Below are 21,379 nucleotides of genomic sequence, written 5' to 3'. Positions count from 1 at the left end.
GTAAGCAGTTTGGTGTTGAAAGTTAGCACTATATTGGCTACTTAGAGCTTCATACTTTTCTTTGATGTACTTCTATCATATGCTTTTTATTTCAAGCATTTTTTTTCATTCAGGTTAGATTTATAAAAGCATGTAAGAAATGTTCCTTTTAACTGGGGCATTGTAGAGTTAGAAATGAGAAAGACTGAGACATAATTGTGCAACAGAAAAATATGTAATCGTATATGAAATATATGAAATTGATGATTCAGATTAAATTGCCCTGCTCATTGCAATAGCCAGTTCTTGATTACTGAATAGTTGATTGGATGCTTTATTCATATTGGTAGACTTTCCTCATACTTCCTTATTCCATTTATTCAATAAATGTTTATCAAGCAGCTATTATGTACAAAAAACATTGTGCTATGTTCTAGGACAGAGGTAGGGAACCTGCAGCCTTGAGGCCACATGTGACCCTCTAAGTCCTTGGGTGCAGCCTTTTGACTGAGCCCAAGTTTTACAGAACAAATCCTTTTTTTAAGGGGATTTATTCTATGAAGTTTGGATTTAGTCAAAGGGCTGTACTTGTAGAGGGTCCTCCTTAGAATCTAAGGAATATTCTTCAGTACTATGATGGAGTCATGATCTTCTCAATGTGCAACTATGCAGAAACAAATTCATCCATGTATGCCTACTCTATCTTTGTGACTTTCATCTACATGACCCATGAAATCCACCTACTGGAAAGTCCTACCTACTGGGTGTTAGGTCCCCTACTTATGTTCTCCTGAAATCATGTATAAACCAAAGGAATACACAGGCTGGCCTTGTTCTTGCTACGTGAATTTTTTCTGTTATTATATTGTTTTGTTATTATAGTATCTTGATACTTTATTCTACCTTTCTTATATAATTTATTGTCTTTACTATTGCAGCCTTCTCAAGCCTACTCTGTGGTTTCTGTTGCCCTTTAATTCATGTGCCTGTGTGTATATGTGTACATATGTGTATGTATATATATATGGGCAACCAAGTGGCATAGTGGATGGAGTGCCAGGTCTGGAGTCAGGAATACTTAACTTTTTAAATTCAAATCCATCCCCAGACACTTTCCAGCTATGTGACCCTGGACAAGTCACTTAACCCTTTTTGTCTCAGTTTCCTCATCTGTAAAATGAGCTGGAGAAGGAAATGGTAAACCACTCCATTATCTCTCCCAAGAAAACTCCAAATTGAACACAACTGAAAATGATTGAACAATAACAAAATATGTGTGTATATGTGTGTGTATGTACATATATATGGGTATATATGCATACGTACATATACATATATACATGCTTTTGGGGTTGTCTTATCTATTTGTATATCATAATCTGCACATTCTTCATCCAGTTGGTTTTTCCTACATGAATAGTTAGGCTGAATTCTTTTGAGTGACTTAGCATCTCATTTACTTATAGAATAATAATTGCCTTGATGCAATCAGCACGAAGTCGTCAATAAACAGGAGAATTTAGAGGATGTTTCCATTTCTAGAAAATGCCTTCTTGATGTAGATCCTGTGCTGAAATCCATGCTGATGCAAACACCTTGGCTGAGAACACCTCCCATTTTGTGAATCATTTTTATATGACTGTTCTTTGCTAATTTTTTTCTTTAAACAAATATATTATTTTGATTTGTTGCTTGGGAGATACCTTGATGGGGTAGTGTTTAAAATAGCATTTTACTCTACAAAATGAAATGCCTTGTTATAGTTAAAAGCAATAAGTACAGTGAAACAGTACAATCTTTACACTTTTAGTCAAATGTGTGATTATAGAAATGTTCTACTGTGGACTATCACTTGTGAAAACCTGCTGGTTGCCTTCTCATGTCTTCATCAAGGATGACTTTTATTCATGTGATTATCCCATATAAAATTTTTTTATAAATAGGAAAATATGCATACGAGTTAGTAGCTGTTGACATTTTCACAGTCAACCCTTTTTTATTAGTATTAAGATCCAATATTTTCAGTCTCTTATTTTCTTTAAGATACCAATCCTTGAATGTCCTCAAAATTGTGTTACTTCCAGCTTAGAACTCCTTTGTGTATTCTTGGTCCAGTCCAGATACTTTTGCAATTCTTGTTTTCTTTACTACCTTTTCTTCCTTCTCTATAAACACCCCTGGGTCATCCAATATTAGTGTCCAAAAACAATAGCTTCACTGCACATACTGGTGTATCTTTAGGGATATTTTAATTTATTCATCTGTTTTTGTCCTTCCAATTTCATACTTAAATACCCTCAGGATAATTTTGCTAAGATTATTCTCTTACCAAGTTTTTTTAATTTTATTTTCCCTCTCTGTTTATCTGTTTACAAGACAACACTGGTCATAATCTTGCACCATTGGTCTAAGATTTACAAATGAGTTTTTATTCTAAATTAATGTTGCCTTTGGATGCCATATTTATCTATTTGGTAATCAGATTGAATATTTGTTGACTGAGGTCGTTTCTAGACATTTTTGATCTCATATTGTCAGTGTATAGACCTTTTGGGGAAATTCTTTTAATTTCCATCAATATCTGTTTTTCCATCCATTTCCCATTTTTTATGTCAACTTATTCAAGTAGGTCCTATAGAAGCTGTTTTTATTTCATGCCAAATCTTTTTCCTGCTTTTCTTCTTTTTGCATTACTTTTTCTCTTCCTGGGAGATGCAAAGAATAATAAGACTTGATATTGCCTTTAAGAAGGTTATAGTTTGATATTCTATTTTCCATTTCCATTTCCAACATGCTCCATGTTTCATTTTAAAGAGAAAAAATATACCCAAGTAACCATAAGATAAAATAGAATAGGCTAAATACATGAGTTATACAAAAAAAAAAAATGCTGTGAGAGTTTTGAGGCCAGTGTTCCAGATCACCATTGGATAGGAAGAACTTCATGGAAGAGTTAGATTCTAAGATGAATATTGAAGGATGTTTAGGAATTCTACTAAAGAAAATGGTGAAAGTGAGAGGGAGAGCATTCCTAATATAATCAGCAATCTAAATATAAAACCAGGACCAGAAGGTATCTGTTCATATTTTATCTATCATTGCTTTATCTACCATTGCTTAATATATTTTCCCAGTTATTATCACTTTCAGTAATTATCAAGTGTCCTAATGTCGGAGCAGTAGAAGAGACTAATGCCCATGGTTAAAGTAATATATTGTATTATCCATTTATTTCATGTACCCTCATCTCCATTTAGCTGAATTAAGAATTCAATGATCAATATAGAATGTAATCTGTTTAAGAGCAGGGATTGCCTTTTTCTTTGTTTTTATATTTGCCTAGCACATGCTTGCCTGACTCAAAATTGGCACTTAATAAATGCTTTTTGATTAATTAATTGATTGGTTATAATATTTTTGAACCCCCAAATCAGAATGCTTCTTAATTTTAACCAAATTACACTGTCAACATATATAAAGCATTTTGTGAACCTTAAAGTGCTATAGCAATACTAGGTATTATTGTTGTTAATAGTGGTTCTCTGAACTCAGTGTTTCATCTCTTGCCTGTTTCCTCCATCTGTGGAATGCATTACCTCCTCTTCGCCACTTTTGAGGATGCTGATCTTTCTTGGGAAGCCTTGCCTCATCTCTATACCAACTTATTCTCCATCATTCAGATTCCCTGCCTCCCCAAATCCCCTTGAGTCACTTATCTGTATGCATTTTGTGCCCCTCTAGTAGAATATAAGCTTCTTGGGGGCAGGGTCTATTTTGTTGTTTATCGCAGTATGCTGCACATGGGAATCCCTTAATCTTTGCTACGTTAAAAAGAATCAAGTAATAATAACAATATAACCTATGCTTATATTACACTGTTAAGTGTTGTGAAGCACTTTACAATTGTTATTTCAGTTGTACCTCACCACAATACTGTGAGGTAGGTCCTAATGCTATCCTCATTTTTGGATGAGGAAATGAAACCTTAGAGAAATCGAATGACTTGCCAAGAGTCACACGGATAATAGTAATGGTACGAGGCAGGACTGAAACTTTAAGAAGGTTATAGATCAGACTCTGAGGCCAGTGCTCCAGGCACTATGCCATGTTACCTCATGGAGGAAAGATTAAATATATATCCAAATAACTGTTATGTAATATGATTTGTGCTGTAAGGGGGAAATACGAACAAAAAACATTTCAGAGAGAGGAGAGGTCATGTCTAGCTGAGGAGATCAGAGAAGACTTCCTGGAGCAGGTAGCCTTTGTACAGATAAGATTTCTGTAGTCAGAGATTAGGGAGACTGGGATTGAATGGTTAGAGAAGGCATTCCAAGTGGAGGGAATGGTGCGAATTAAAGTGAATAGCACTTTTGTGTTAAGTTCAAAAATAAGCTTCATTGCTTTAATTAGTTTAATAACACGAGTTAAAAGGCTACCTCTCATTCATCTAGAAATCCATTTTTAACGGCTAGGGATGGATAATCCTTATTTTTTAAAATATTTAAAGGTACTACTCATTCTCCACTCACTTTATTCCATACTGCTAAAGAAATGGCAAGTACACTATGTCTTTCCCACCTACATAGTAAGGGGCTCTATACCCTTAAGGGGTCGCATGTCCTTACAGGCTGTTCTCCCACTGGAATAAGTCACTGGAATAAACATGGCAAAGCAGCCTGATAGAAACGCACTTGGGAAAGTATGAGTTAATGCTTTTTTTTTGTCTTTAGTCATTTAAATGGACACCACAGGCCTCTTACTAATGTATTCATTCTAAATATAACTGGGTTGAATTAGCTTGTTTTGGCCAGTCCAACAGGAGCTCCTGCAGACAAAATAGGCTGATAGCAGATTTCATTTTAATTCCTCTTTCCACCCAACATTAAGCTGTCTCCGATTCAAAACAACCAGAAGCTAATCTTATGGAGTCATGAAATGATATTTTTAGAGCATTTGCATTGGCACTTTTACATATTATATAATAGAACAAAATTTAAAAGCATTCCATCGCCATTTATCTCTTTATCCATCCTCAGGCAAGTCTTTTTTTCTTAGCGCCTCATTCGAGAAGCTGCTATTCACAAGATACTTTATGCTTCATTAGAATAAAAATTGAGGCAAGGCTGGAAATTGCTCCACTTGGTATAAAATTTTGCTGTGAAAACATTGAGAATCTACTTCCCTTTCATCTTATGTAAAGGGTGGCATTTTTTTACAAGTACCTTGTCCAGATGAATTGGTTCAATGAAAGGGAGGTTGGTAGACAGGGAAAATATCTGGAAAACATTATGGTGGTAGGATTACTTCTCTTCTGTTTGGCCCTTAAGCTTTTGTCTTGGGACTGATTTATGGTCTCTGACCTCTCCCAAATCTCATTTCTGTTTCATTTTGTAGAGACATTGCAAAAATTTCTTTCAGATGTCACCTCACCATAATTACCTCTGTCTTTCCTCATCAAAGTGTCCAGTGCTCTTTGCTGGAAAGTGTGATTCTTCAGCAGTCCAATCAGTTAAGATTTATTTAGGAATATGGCATGCCTGGGTTTTAGGGACTTACTGTCTGGCTTGTTTTCATGGACAATAGAATTCAGGGCTCAGTAGCCTTTCAAGTACAAAAAGTGCCACAGCAATGTACTTTCATGACCTAGAAGTTATTGGATGTATAGGTAAAAAGGAGGAGGAGGAAGAGAAGGAAAAAGAAGAAGAAAGAGGAGAGGAGGAGGAAAAAGAAGAGGAAGAGAGAAAGGAAGGCTAGGAGGAGCATCTACACATAGTAGATGCTTAAGAAGTATTGGTTGACTCTTTATTTTTAAAGAGGTAAGGTACCCATAAGATTGGAAAAGATGACAAAAGAAAGAAAACTGCCAAATGTTGGAGAGGTTACAGGAAAAGAAGCACATTGATACCCTGTTTTCCCCTATGTGGAAATATGTATTAGTAAAGCCATTCTAGAAAGCATTTAGGAACTATGCCTCAAAAGCCTCCAAACTGTGTTTACCCTTTGACTCAGCAATACCAATTGTAGACCAATACATGATGGAACTTGTTAGCCCATACCTTGTTGGGGGGGGGGGGGGTGTTTGAGTCTCCGTGATTGAGGGCAGTTAGAAAGTTGTGATTTGAAGGAACTCCTTTGTGCTGGATTTACTTCCATAAAAATGGTTTTGGGATAGGCCTTGAGACTGGAGGTATTCCTGTGGTAAAAGGTGGAACTCAGTGAACTGTCAGAGAGTTGCCACATTCTTTTCTCTTCTGAAGGAAGCCCAAATCACAATGTGGTGCCATTAATTTGGAGGACTATACAGAGTCACAGAGAGAAAGGTGAGACTCCCTGAAAAGGGTAGAAAATCAGGGTGTTTGGTTATGAGCTACTTTGAATCCTTTATGTGGTTTTTTTTTCATGTTTTTGTGTGTGTAAAATGAAGGCCATCTTACTAATGATATGCATTTTCTTCCTGAGTATATTTAAGCAGCTGAACGTCCTTGTATCCACTTTTGTGGAGACCCAGACACAAGGTACATATGTAAACTATAGTTGAAGATATCCCAGAATAAATCTCGAATGACACAAAATGAGTTCAAGAAAGTAGTCCGGGTGAGAGAAGAGGCATTGTCACTCTAAGATTGTATCTGATGCCACATGTGATGGAGAAATCACTAACACTTTAGTGTAAATTAGCATGTTAGAGTCCATACTGGAGGAGCCCAAGGGCAGCATGGAAAAGTGACTCAATGAGGAAAAAGGGAGTGAAAATTTCAGTCATACCAGTAGGAGGCACCAAAAAGCAAATCTCAACAGCTTCAAAATTGTGTTTTGGGCCAAGCCCAATTGAGGGCTTATTGTTGGAAGCAGAGGATTTTCTTTCTGAGTCTGACTATTTTGACATTTGGGATATAGGGTAAGCCCATCTTTTTTGGTTAGATTTTAGCTGGGCTTATTTTGCTTCCTGCATTTTATTTTATTTTGCTTAAACATCAATGAGTGTTAGTCATTGCTTTGTTATGCACCCAGAGGCCACGAATTGAACGTTTTATGAATTGAATAAATAAATAAATATTGTCTTGGCCAAACCACCATATGTACTGCATGTACTGTATATACATGTCTGGGGTTTGGAGTCAGGCTCTGAAATATGCATTTTTGTTTTTCTTACAAGTTTCATAAGCAAACTAGGACATGCCAGAGGAACCTTTTTTTTCTAAAACCAATACAAACATCCACATAACTGAGACTTAGAGCAAAACAGGCAACTAACGAAAAGAAAGAGGGAAGCATTTTTGAAATCACTAATGAGCAGCATTCAATGGAAATATTTTGGAAATCTTGTGAGAGATTTATTTGAAAGAAATCTTAGAAAAGCAAAGGGAGGCCAGGCAAAAGAAAAGATGGAACGGATATGGTTTCATTATTTCCTCCTCCCAAGACTTTTTTTCTTTAACTATAAAGAAATTGTAATCGTTTTAGAGGGGGAAAATGCCTCAGGTTTATGAAGTTTTGTCCCTTGAAAAAGCTTTTTCCCTTTTTTAATCTGCATGTCTTCTGGTGCCCTTTTAATTTATGGGGAATTTCATGCATACATGGAAAATCAGCTAGCCTCCACCCCCTTGATATTATATGGAACTTTTTAAAAAGAAAACAATATTCAGGCACACCATTGACCAGGTTTTACAATTTTGGGGTCGGGTAGTACAAGTGACTGGCGAGGTGTTCGCTTTCTGCCTTAGACTCACACGTCCTTCCTCCAGTATAGAAGGCCTTTGATCTCTGTAGGCACATGCCATCTGCCTACAGCTGTGACCCATACTTCGCATCCCCTGGAAGGTTAGAGAAAGGTAGCATGTGAACCTGACGCCTGCATTCAATTTCTGCTCTTATATTTAGCAGTTCATAATTTTATGTAATATTTTACTTGCATGAAAACTATGCACAGAGTTGAGTGATAACAGATTTTCTCGTGGTTTGACTCTGCTTTGTTTGGGTGAATACCGGCTACAAATACAGGCTTTAATTAGAGCTGTGTGAGCTCCAGAGTACCTGCAATCACATTAAGACTGGCAGTTTTTCAGAAAAATATCTCAAGTTCCTGGAGCTGATTTGAACTGGACACAATTTTTCTATTTTCCAGTTTATAGGGCCCTGCAGTTGTGGTTGGAGCATTCATCCACAACACAGGAACATGAATTGCATTGGAATTCTTTCTATCTCCTAGAGCCCCAGCCAGTCTGGCTGCATTCCTGCTGTCCCTGCTGGGTAGCTTCTGCTGCAGCTAGGTTGAAGTCCAGGGTCTCAGCCTCGGGAATTCATTTCATCTGACTGTTCACCAGGGCCACAGGCCTTAGAGAACATGCACCATTGGCTGGTGAGAGCAGCAAACTCCCGCTCCCCCTTTTCTTTTTCCTCCTCCCTTGTTTTCTGAGCTAAATGAATTCAACTAGTTCCTGGCTTATAGTAAGCACTTAACAAATGCCTGTTGGTTGACTGGCTTTGTCCTCCTTAATGGCAGTCCTGCTTTCACAATTTGCATGACAATATCATGATGTGGACTGGATATTCTTCACCTGTGATTTTTACATGAGGACATTAGACAATAATGGATGGTGACTAGAGCACCAGCCCTGGAGTCAAGAGGACCTGAGTTCAAATCTCGACTCAGACACTTGATACTTACTAGTAGTATGACCCTGGACAAGTCACTTAATTGTCTTACAAAAAAACAAGACCAACCAAGCAACAGGACAAAAAACAAAACAAAACAAAACAATGGATGACCGTGGTTTTAAAAAAAAAGGCATCCAAAAAGAATCTTATTTAAAAGCCACTAAAATGAGCACTGGCCTAGGAGTTCAGGAACCTGAGTAGCTAGGTTCTAATTCTAGTACATCTTCCTGGGCCTCAGTTTCTCCATCTGTAAAACAAAGGGCCAGGATTTGATGGTTTCTAAACCTCATTTCAGTTCTTAAGAGCTTGTACTTCTATGATTTCCAATCTTTTCTTCAGTCAGTTTCTGCATGGTTTTATAGGCACCAAGCCATCATCAAAGCATTAGACTTTATCCATAGATGCAAATTCAAGAAGACAAAAAAAATCTCTAAATTCTGTACAGGTTGGGGCAAAAATAGAAATTATTTGCTTAGGGACCCTTGATTTTATTCTTGTTAAAGCAATTTTGGGGGAACTAGACTAATGATTTTATTAGTCTAAGGAGGGGACTCCCAACAGGGAAAACTCCCTCTACTAATATAGATAAGCATCTGCTCTGAAACATGATAATAATACCTAGCACTTATCTATACCACTTTGAAGTTTACAAACCCCTGTATATCTGTTAATTCATTTGATCTCAACAACTCTGGGAAATAGGTGCTGCTATTATTCTCATTTTATAGATAAGGAAACTGAAGGAGACAGCAGTTTTAAATGACTTTGCCAGTTCACTTCCCAGTGCAGCACAGTCACTGGATGCATGAATTCCCTAACTCTGCTGTGGCCAAACCATGCCAGGCAGGTCACTCTTGACTTCATTCCTCACTGTCTGACTTCTTGCAGACTTACTTACTCCCAGACTTTGGGTGGCTCACTCACTTGACCTTTGAAAGCTCACAAGGTCATAGTCATCTCTAATGTTCATCTAAAAGTTAGAAATAATAGAGGCAACAGAGACAGAAACAACCAAAGGGCCATGGGCTAATGGACCACATGACCCCCAAGACTCTCCACCAAGGGTTTACATCTTGCCATCCCACTTGAAAACAGACAGGAATGAGCACAAGCTCATTTTGACTGGATAATGCCTTTTGAATGTCTACCTCTGCAGCCAATCAACTGACTTCATTATGTGCTTCCCAGACTGCAATGGAATTTTATAGAATTGCATCGTGAGATGCTATAGTGTGTCCTTACAAGCACTGGGTCCATTATATAGTCCCCTTCATTCCAAAAAGCATAATCTGAAGGCAAAAAGCATCAGGGATTATTTAGAGCCACAATTATTTGCAGATCATCTTTCCAAATTAGTTACTGCAGAGGGAGAAGTATTTTATATCCTTTGTTTCTTTTTAAACTGTGTTCTTTTAATTTTTAATTAGTAAAGTGGTTTTTCATTGGTCCACAAGTATTCATTACATTTTAAACCTTGACTGTGCTGGACTAAGTCTAATCAGGTTTGGCCCACAATAAGTTTTAAATGCCAAATGAGAGAGTTTGTATTTTATCATAAGAGGAAGCTGTTGGGGTTTTTTGAGGAAGAAAGTAATGGGGTGAAATCTAAGCTTTAAGTATCTCTAATAGATTATAGAATGTAAGCTTCTGAAGGACAAAGACTGTTTCATTTTTGTCCTCAAATCCCTAGGTCTACACGTAGTGTATGCAACATAGTAGGAATTTGCTAAATGTTTATTGATTAAGTAATTGATTGAAAAGTTAGAGTTGGAGCACTACTAAGGGGAGAAGTCATTACATTCAGATTAAATGTGATGCCCAAATTACAAGAAGAAAAAAAAATGAAGAAATGTCATAAAATGACTCCAGACAAGACCCTGTGGCTTGTAGACTGATGAGTTTCACTTTCATAGTTGGTGAGTGCTAGATAAAAATGCCCTGATGGCTAACACATGCCATTTGCTGGGAACAGGTAAAATAACTTCTATATGGGGAAATGATGATTGATTTCTAGAATGCAGGTGAATGAGTATGTGAACAAGGAGCATTTCCCAGTGGTCTTTAAGTATATAGAAAAACTTTAGATTAGATTCCTCACCTAAAGGTACATAAATTATTACCATTAGGACTAGTGGTTATGTTTTGTCATGGATAAAGAACCAGATTTGAGGTGGGAAAATATAGGCAGGGACAGATAGATGGGCACTGACTTAAGTGGGCAGAGAAGTGCCACCCCTGAATTCTGCTGGGCATCTAGATAAATTAGCATGCTTTCTGATTTTCCTTATTGATCAATGATCTGAAAGACTGAAATTTTTAGGTCTGTATACGACACTAAATTCTTCTGATAATTAAAACACTAAGTCAATGAGAATAGTCTGGAGAAAGATTTCACAAAGCTGTGTGAGTGGGCAGAAAAGTGACAGATTAATTTCATTGTAAAATATAGAGTAATTAATTTAGAGGAAATAATCCAAAATATACTGAATTATGGGCTCTTAGCTATCAGTACCAATCCAGGAAAAGCATTGTAGGCATCCTTGTAAAATGTTCCTAACAGACATCAGTCCAGTATTCGGTTGAGGCCAAATGGTCAAGAAGGCCAACAAAATTTCATGATGGACATCGTCAAGAAAGAAATTGGAAACAAAACAGATGTAATATAGCTGAAGAAGGCCCAGAAAGGGACAACCAAAATGAGCAAATGTGTAGAAAAGCTTTACGTTCAGTTACTGTTATTAATTGTATCATTTATTATGTTATTAAAATAGCATAATTATAATAAAGCAATTAATACCTAAAATATCAGTTTTGATATATTCTTTCGGAACTGTAAATTACATGTAACCCACTATGTATAAATGGAAAACTTGTAACAAAAAACCCATAAAGTTTAACTAATTATAGTATCCATCATCCTTAGCTATTAAAAGATTAACCCTTCCTTGCCAAAAAAGATTGCTAGATATTCCAAGGGAACAGGATAAAGAAGTCAGAATAATTACAACAATAGCTAGCATTTATATAACACTTATGTGCAAGGCACTGTGCTAAGTGCTTCACAGTTATTATCACATTCGATCCTCACCACAACCCTAGGAGAGGGAGGGGTAATTATTCTTCTTATTTTACAGATGAGTAAGCTGAAACAAACAAAAGTTAAGTGATTTTTCCCAGGGTCACACAGCTAGTAAGTGTCTGAGACTGGAATTAAACTCAGTTCTTCTAGATTCCAGGCCATTCCCATATTGATTATGCCACCTAGATGCTTGGAATCTATAGAGATACTTCTGGAACAAGCAGACATCATTTCACCAAGCAATAGTAACAACAGGTATGTGAGATTTGCCGAATATAAGATGGAGCCCAAGAAGTAGCAAGAACCCAAGATTGGAACCAAAGGGCTCTCCGTGTCACCATGATCTCAACCAACAAAGCGTCAAACAAACGGCAGAAACATCCAAATTTGTTTGTGGAATGGAAGGCCTTACAGTGGAAATTTATGATCAAGTCATAGAGTATAGAAGAAAAGTTCTCGTTGTAGAACCTGAACTTTGTGATTAATAGAGATTGTGCAAGAAAATGTAGAAATGGGGCAGCAAACCTACAGCCTACAATAAATTCACACAGAGAATATTTTGCAGTACGTAATGGTGGCTAGAATTGTACATCAGAAACTGGCTAGCTTTCACAGATTGACGGAGAGTAAATCCTATCTTACAAATTTTGTTGTTGTCCAGTTATTTCAGTCATATCCAATTCTTCATGACCCCATTTGGGGGTTTTCTTGGCAAAGATACTGGAGTAGTTTGCCATTTTCTTCTCTAGCTCATTTTATAGATGATGAAACTGAAGCAAATAAGGTTAAGTGACTTGCCCATGGTCACCCAACTGGGAAGTGTCTGAGGTCAGATTTGAACTCAAGAAGATGAGTCTTCCTGACACAAGGCCCTGTATTCTATCTACTGCTGTGCCACCTAGCTGCCCCACATTTTACAAATACAGACTTCAAAATATCTTTAACTACTCAATCAATAAATTGTATTAAAGCGTTATCACACGCTAACCTGGTGCTCACCTTCATCTCCATCTAACAATGGTTCATAAAAATTTAAGAACAACATTTTAATAGATATCACCATACAAAACACTCACAATCTTCAAACAACATGAAGTAAACAGTTTTCAAAATACAGAGATGTAGCAGATGGAATCAAAATCAGATAGCAGGAAGAGTGGAGCCAAGATGGCGGAGAAAAGGCAGGGACTCCCCAAAATCTCTCCAAAGGTTTTAAAATAATGCCATAAAACAAATTTGGAGCAGCAAAACCCACAAAAGGATGGGGCAAAACAATTTTCCAGCTCCAAATCGGATAGTAACAGGATGAGGTAAATATCCCTGTCACCCTATCTGATACTGGAGTTGTACCAAGTATGCTTTCAGTGGGCTTATAGGAGAAGAGCTTGTGTCCTAATACTTTTATTTAGGTCTAAAAAGTAGTTATTTCATCCACTGTTCCATAGTTTCTAGACCTTAAATACAGAAGAACAGTAGCAGGATATTGATTTGTCTTTGGATCAATTGTTTCTGAACTCCATTAAAAAGGTGAGAAAAAGATAATCATAATAGCTGATGTTTAAGGTTTGCAAAGCACTTGGCACACCTTGTCTTTTATCATTATGAACCAAGTCTATGTATTGAACTCTAATAGGCAACACAGAGCACAGGCCAATGACAAGATAATTTCTGCCTTCCTTGTCTTTTCTTCCTGTCTTTACCCATTAAGGAAGATATTCCCTAAAACCCCTGACTTTCTTCTTTCTGAATACTCTTTCTTAATGATCTTATCAAAAGGCGTAGAACTGAAAGATGTTTGCCCACATAGGCTTGCACTTAGTCGGTGCTTAATAAATATTTATTCATTGATAAAACCCAAATGATTGACGGATTCAAACACCACCCTTGATGGTTGAAATTCTTTAGAGGCAGCATGTTGTGATGGAAAATGCATTGAATTTAGAATCAGATAATATGAGTTTGAATCCTATTTCTTTATATAACTGAATTGTTTAATTTCATTTGGAAATAAATGGGGCAGAGCTGTTGTTATGCTCGTCCTTCATTGCCCAAGAAGACCGTGCCATCACAGAAGTGATGACATGACTTGCAGTTGACTTTGTTTTGAGTGAGGGAGGGCTGTGCAGGTCACCAGCCTCACTTCTCCTCCAGAGCCATCTGAATTCAGAGACCTGATATTCCTCAGGATGACTGGAGATGACCCAGGGTGCACTGGGAGACCTTGGGCGCTTTAGGCCAAGATCTTTGCACTTAGAGTGAGGTAACACCCATTCATTGAATAGGCCTGTTTAAGCAGTAGCCAGGGCAAGGCCCCTTTAATGAGGCCAGAAAAAGTAAGACATCAGGCTGGGAGGGAAACAGCAACAGTTACTATTGATAATCACTCTAAAGCTAGAAGGTCCCAGAAGGTCCCTTAGGCAGGGGCCTATTGGTATCCCAGCTTCAGAGTGAGGTAGGTTTAAGGTGAAAGGAAAGGAAAGGGAAGGGAAGGGAAGGGAAGGGAAGGGAAGGGAAGGGAAGGGAAGGGAAGGGAAGGGAAGGGAAGGGAAGGGAAGGGAAGGGAAGGGAAGGGAAGGGAAGGAAAAACTGGGTAGTAAAACCCAAGTCAACTGGGCATCTTTTGGCCATCCAACAGATGATGCCAAAAGTCTCATTCAGTTTCAAATTCTATGCCCTATGACTCCTAGTTTCAACGATTACACCTATACTAAGGACTCCTAAACCTCCACTCCCAGCTCTTACTTATTTCCTAAATACTACATGAGTCTTTCTAACTGACTATGGATCACCTCCCTCCACCTGGATGCCCCACTGGCCCCTTGGAAACCAAGCTCATCATTTTTTTTAAATGCGCTTTATGTCTAAAACTGAGTTTATTGGGTTTTTTTTAACCTGAATCCTGTCTTCTTTATTTGCTGATCTGTAGCAGTGACATCTCATTTCTCCCAGTCAACCATGCTCATGACTTCTGTTTAGAAAAATGCAGACTTAGAAGAAATATGATTGATATTTATGTAATCATGAAGACTGCTGATAGAGTGAGCACAGACTCTTTCATCCCAGAATACTGAGATTCTGGGGCATCCCTTAAAGTCTGGGTTTAGGACAAATAAAAGAAGTGAGCATTTACATAATGGGTAATAAGAATATGGAACTCATTAGTCACCAGAGATGTTTCATGCTTATAAATATAGGTAAGTTAAAGGAATCATACAAAGTTGCAGATGAATAAAAGTAGATTAAACTGTGTAACCAAGAGAAGGGAGGGGCATATGGGATATATTCTTAACCAGTTAGGTTTAATGCCAAAGGCTAGCAACTATAAAAATCCCTTGGTGTAGCAACACTGTACTTGGGTTGAATAGCTTGACCTAGAATGATATGTTTTATGTGATTTAAGGATGTGCAGCATTTTTCAAATGAATCTTAAAATAATTCCAAATACTGATAACTCTTACTTCTCAGAGCTCCACTCCAAGTCAGATAAAGATTCTTTTTCTATTGTTTAATGATAAAGGACATTTTAAACACATAAACTTAGTGATTTGTTTTCTATTAACGTTATGACTAGCATTCCAAACCTTAGATGACTAATCTTTTCTCCAAATAAGACTCACTTCATAAAATCACATTGAAATAACTATACCCATAGCTATCCTAACAAAGTGATATTCTCTTGTAGAGGCAGGAAAACATTATGGAAAAAGCCTTTAGGTCTGGAGTCAGGCAAGATCTGGGTTTAAATTCTGATTCTGACACTTAAGAGTTTTGTGATCATGAGCAAATCATTAAATCCCTGAGGCTCAGTTTATTTATCTGTAAAGTGGGGGCTGTAATACCTCATAGGTTTGTTGTGATATTTGTTGTGATATTCGTATTATATATAATATATGTATATATGCATATATATGTAATATATGCATATATATACATACATAAATATCTGTGACTATGCATGTATATATAACACTTTACAAAGGTGTTTTGAGGTAGCTAGCTATAGTGACAAGAGCAGTGAACTTTCAGCCTCAGTTTCTTCATCTGTAAAGTGAGGCTTGATGGTGCCAGTAGATAGGGTGCCATTCTAGAGTCTGGAAGACTCGTTTTCCTGAGTTCAAATTTGGCCTCAGACACATATGTGAATCTGGGCAAGTCACTTCACCCTATTTGCCTCAGTTTCCTCATCTGTAAATAAGCTAGAAAAGGAAATGGCAAACCGCTCCAATATCTTTGCCAAGAAAACTCAAATGGGGTCATGAAGAGTCTGACACAACTGAAACATCTGAGCAAAAACAACAGCGAGGATATCTACCACACATAGTATGAGGAGGAAAAAATCTAATGAGATGTAACTTATATAAAACATATTGGAATACTAATTGTTGAATAAACATTAGCTATCATTGTTATTTTTTTTTAATTCAAAAGGTTAGTGCCATCATTTTCCATTTTGACATTACTGAATAGTAACAGAATGGTAGCTAATGTCCTGTTTTGTGGAAGGAATATTGTTTGAATTATTACATTGACTTCTAACTAACTAACGCATATAATGGCAGATGTAACTTCTGTCCCCTCCCATCTTTAGCAAATCACTTTTAATGTAAAAAAATCTACAAATGGATAGGATACAAATGAATTTCATTAGTTCTCTTTTTATAAGTGATAATGGTGGGATTAGATGGGCATAAATACATTTCAGTTCAACAAATGTTTGTTAAGTATCCATATCCATAACTACAGCCAAATCTCTGGGGCTATGTCCCAGGGTGGTGGCATCTGGTAGGGGCACACTTCTTCCCCTGAATGGGAGGTATATTTCTTGCCCATGGCTCACCTCATGGTCTTCCAACAACCTACACTACAGATTAGGATCCTGCTTTTTCACCCAACCTCAATCCATTCACCGTTGTACCCCTCTCCAAGGATACCTCTTTTCCCACCCCACCCCTCACATGGGTAGAGGTAGGTTCTTGTTGGAGCAACTATACCTGTAGCAGTACAGTCCTCTTTTCCACCACTGCCCTCTTCCTATGGGAATATCCTGGGAATGCTGCCAACCCCAACCAAAAAAGGGAAGATGAATAATGTAAAATAAATCCTGGAAGTGGTGTTGGATCATGGTATGGTAGAGGAGGTTCAGAAGCCAGCAGCAGCATCCACAATGATGTGGCTCATTCTTCATGTACAGAGCACCTTCCCATCTCTAGTGTCTGATCCAGCCTGCAGAAGAATAACCAGGAGAGGAATCCCAGACCAAAGAGGAGCCTCCAGTTCTCCTGCTTTGAACCAATAGAGTTTCCCAACTAGAAGATAAGGGTCGAGTCCATTACCAGTATATTCTTACACAGACTCAAAACCAGGCCAGGGACTTGCAGAGTTCAGAGAGGGAGCAGAAATCAGGCTTTGCCCTGTATCAGACCATTTTGAAAGACCTGAGAGCATGCAGGTCCCCAGCCTGTCTCTGAGTGCCTGGAATAGCACAACACTCAGTACCCTAAAAAAGCAGCAACCTGTGGCATTCCCCTAGGCCCAGAACCACACCACAATAAGTTATTATGGTGACAGGGATACTCGAGATACAAATGAAGAAGAAAGTTACTCCAAAACACCTACAAGCAATACCTCAGAGGAAAACATAGCTTGGGCACAAACTCAACTAGAAAATCCCGAAGAGATGAAACAAGAATTTTGTTTAAAAAAAAATACTTTTTTATAAATGAAATGAGAATACTTGAGGAAAAAATTGGAATAGAAATGAGAGCTATGGAAGAAAGATTGGAAAGGGAATTAACAGTTTGGAATGAGAGATACAAAACCTTGCCCAAGCAACAAACTCCTTGAAAATTAGAATGAAAGAAAAAGAACCAGTGATTCCAGAAAGCGACAAGAAATATGAAAACAAAGTCAAGAGGCTTAGAAAAAAAAGAAAATGGAAGGTATTTCATAGCAAAAATAACTGACCTGGAAAACGTATGAAGGAGAAAAAAAATTTTCAAATCCTTAGTTATCCAAACACTATGACCAAAAAGAGAGCCTAGATATCGTATTTCAAGAAATCTTAAAAGAAACTGCCCAAATCTCTTCTAACTAGAGGATAAAGTGGAAATGGGAGAAATCCCCCAGTCATCTCCTTAAAGAAATCCTAAAAGGAAAACTTCCAGGAACATCATAGCCAAAATCCAGGACTTCCAGGTCAAAGAAAAAAATATATATTGCAAGGAGTCAGAAAGAAAGAATTTAAGTACTAGTGAGCCACAGTAAGGGTCACATATAACTTAGCAGCCACCACTATAAAGAAATAGAGAATTTGGGATGTGATATTCCAGAAATCAAAGGATATGGGCTTACAGTCAAGAATAACTTATCCAGAAAAATTGAGTGTGATGCTATGGGCAGGGAATGGATCTTCAATGAAATAGAGGATTTCTAGGCATTCCTAATCAAAAGACCAGAGTTTTGGAGAAATGTTGAAATTCAAACACAGGGAGTAAAGAGAAACATCAAAAAGTAAATGTGAATGAACATTGCGATAAAAGAATAAACAAGGTTAAACTGCTTATGTTCTCATATGGAGAGATGATACATATGTCCCCTTTGAACTCTATTATCATCGGCGTTCATAAAGGGAGTACAATTGGACAAGGCCTGGGAGTGGTTCTGTTAAGTCTTGTTGATTTGAGAAAAGAATAGAAAAAGAGCAGAAGAAAAATACTCTAGGGGCAGACAGGGTTGGTGGAAGGGAAAGAAAGGTTTAGGGGAAATTATCTTACATAATCGGGATGCGCAAGTAGACGTCTGTATTAAAAAAGTAGTTGGATATGGAGGGAAGCAGCTGACACTTGAACCTCATTTTCATCTTATCTGGTCAAAAAAAAGGAAAAACATACAGAGTTTTGTGCAAAACCATATTTCACTTAACAGGGAAATAGGAGGGGAAGGGGAAAAGGAAAGTGGGGGAATTAAAGGGAGGGTAGATTAAGGAAAGGCTGCTAGGTGGCTCAGTGAATGGAGCGCCACTCCTGGAGTCAGAAAGACTTCACCTTCCTGGCCTCAGATTTGATCTGTGTGACCCTGGGCAAAGTCATTTAACCCCATTTGGCTCAGTTTCCTCATCTGTAAAATGAGCTGGAGGAGGAAATGGCAAATCACTCTAGTATCTTTGCCAAGAAAAACCCAAATGAGGTCATGAAGAGTGTGACACAACCAAAACTACTGAACGACAAAGATTAAGGAAAGGGTTAGTTCTACACAAAAATCTAAGAATGTAAAAAAATATGATTATGACTCTGAAGGAGCAGAGTACAGGAATCTGAAGGGGTGTCCATAAATTGGGGAATGGATGAACAAGTTATGGTATAGAAATGTGATGGAATACTATAATGCTGAAATTTTTATGAATGTAAGGATCACCCATGATTCCAGAGGATTATTGATGAAATATGCTAGCTACCTTATAATAGAAAGGTAAAGGACTCAGAACACAGAAGAGGAATGATTTTTTTGGTAATTCCAATGGGGAAATGTGTTTTTATCGACTACATATGTATGTAATGGGGGTGGTGGTGGAGAAAAGCCCATAGTAGGTACTGAATAAATGGAAAAAAAGAATAAGGTTCTGAAATAAGGAGGCAGCAATCAGAAGTAGGGATAGAAATAAGCAAACTATTGGATAAGTAGAAACATGTGGACTTCAATTTACCCTATCTACCTACTGGGTGAGATAGGAAATATCCAAAGGAAAGAGAAAAAATCCCAGGAACCTGGCATAGCCCTTAATAATAGAAAGTTGTTTATGCCCCCAAACCCTTCAAGTCAGCATTACCAGGTCCACTTTCACTTATTGTATCACCTAAAACCAACCTCCAACCCTTGTCCGTGATCTTCCTAGACACCGATGATTTGAAATTGTTTCAATCACATGATTTCACCATGTTTAGCTTCTAGATTAATCTTTGATTCTTTTCTCTCTCTCTTTCTCTCTCCCCCACCCCTTTCTCTTTGCCCTAGCTTTTACTGGATATGGTTGGCTCTCCTGATGAAGAACTCCAAGAAGCTGCAGCTGGTTGTATCTCAAACATCCGCAGGCTGGCTCTAGCTACAGAGAAGGCAAAATATAGTTGAAGTCTGAACAGATTTTACTAGGTACTAAATTTTATGTGACACTGAACATGTGATTTCATGGCCAAGCAGCATAAATAGGGAGGCATTTATTAGCAATTCTTTAAAAAAAAAAAAAAAGAAAGGAGGAATAAAGAAAAGGCAATGCCTAAATGAAAACACACCAATTAAATGTGCAAAGGGTGCTTTTTAACCTAAAAATTGTATGCATCTTTTTTATTCAATTTAGTGTTTTGCCGTTGTCATTAACAGAATATACCCCTATTAAAAATCTATGATGATTTTCCCAGAAATTAACCCCAATTTTTAAAAAATTTCATTTCGGTGATGCTTTTATACTTCTGTAATTTAAATAAAGATGTGGCCTGCATTTCATGCAGTTCTACAATGATTCATGAATGTCTTCAGAATTCCCTTTCTGCCAAACCTGTCTAATCAGTCTGTCATTATGGTCTTGTCTGTTTCATCACTCGAAATCCACAGGAGAGCCTTTGAATGCAGATGCACTGATTTCACATCTGGTATTGTATGAGTTTAAAGTAAGCAGCTGGAATTGTAGAGAGCATTTCAAGGTCATCCCAAATTTCTCCTAAATACTACCAAGCATCTAACAAGATGCCACATAATCTTAACTGTATCAGGTAATGCAAAGCATGAACAAATAAGCAATGAATAGTTATTTTTGTTTGAATATTAGCAACATAAACAATTAAGAGTGCTGTGTTCCTTACAAGGATCCACCAATCCTTTTATTAAGATAATTAATTATGCTCATGTAACGATAGTGTATGACTCCACATAAAATTGGTTTGAATTTCTGAACCTGTTTTGAGCACACAGAGTACTTTTTAAAAAGTGGCCACAAAAGATTAATAGCATTTTACCAGATTATAGAAACATTAGAACCCACTTAAAGAATCCCATATGTAAACTCAGTGCACTAAATGTTTGGGAACTAACTGTACCAAGCAACTAATACCTAAAAAATTGCTTTGTACATATCAATTCAGGAAACAGACTTACAACACTGACAAGTCTCATTTATTGCTTTGAAGAACAGGCTAGCAGTTTTTATTGAATACTGTGACAACTGTGTATATTTGTCATAAGTTGGAGCAGATCATGAGCTTAATTGAATTAAAATGTAAACAATTTGTACAAATCAGGGGGGAAGATGAGGACAGTTTCTACAAGATGAGTTAATAATACCAATGGAATATATGATGAAAAGATATGAGGAGGCCTTTCAGAATTTCTGAGTGTTTGCAAAGTAAAGCTGATTAATCTTCACAACTTTGCAAACTTTGCAGATTCGTGATAAGCGGGGGAAGCACTGACCACAGAGTCTGACCTCCAAAATTTAATGTCATCATTAGAATTAGAGGTATGGGAAAGGTTCTTAAGGGGTACCAGCTTAATCCTTCTGCCCTCATGTCAAGTCAAAATGAGAATTATTTATTAAAATAATGCCATGTACTCTGCACACTTCAACCATTCTAAAAGCTGAGAGTTTTAATAATATAAAACTAGACTAGACTT

The 21,379-nt window shown here is 37.4% G+C and overlaps 1 protein-coding gene across 3 annotated transcripts in view; it reads left to right on the top strand.

Annotated features, from left to right (window-relative positions):
- Positions 1–20,235, top strand: part of ODAD2 (outer dynein arm docking complex subunit 2) — a 218,345-nt gene extending 198,110 nt beyond the window's left edge. For all 3 annotated transcript variants that reach the window (XM_072651824.1, XM_072651822.1, XM_072651823.1), the window contains one exon: positions 19,730–20,235. In XM_072651824.1, coding sequence (XP_072507925.1) covers positions 19,730–19,843 — 114 coding nt within the window. In that variant the 3' untranslated portion in view covers positions 19,844–20,235. The remainder of the gene's footprint in view (positions 1–19,729) is intronic.
- The last annotated feature ends 1,144 nt before the right edge of the window (positions 20,236–21,379 follow it).

Source organism: Notamacropus eugenii, chromosome 3 (genome assembly GCF_028372415.1).
Source record: "Notamacropus eugenii isolate mMacEug1 chromosome 3, mMacEug1.pri_v2, whole genome shotgun sequence".
Taxonomy (NCBI): domain Eukaryota; kingdom Metazoa; phylum Chordata; class Mammalia; order Diprotodontia; family Macropodidae; genus Notamacropus; species Notamacropus eugenii.
Note: the sequence above shows the minus strand (reverse complement) of the source record. Positions and strands in the feature narration are given on the sequence as shown.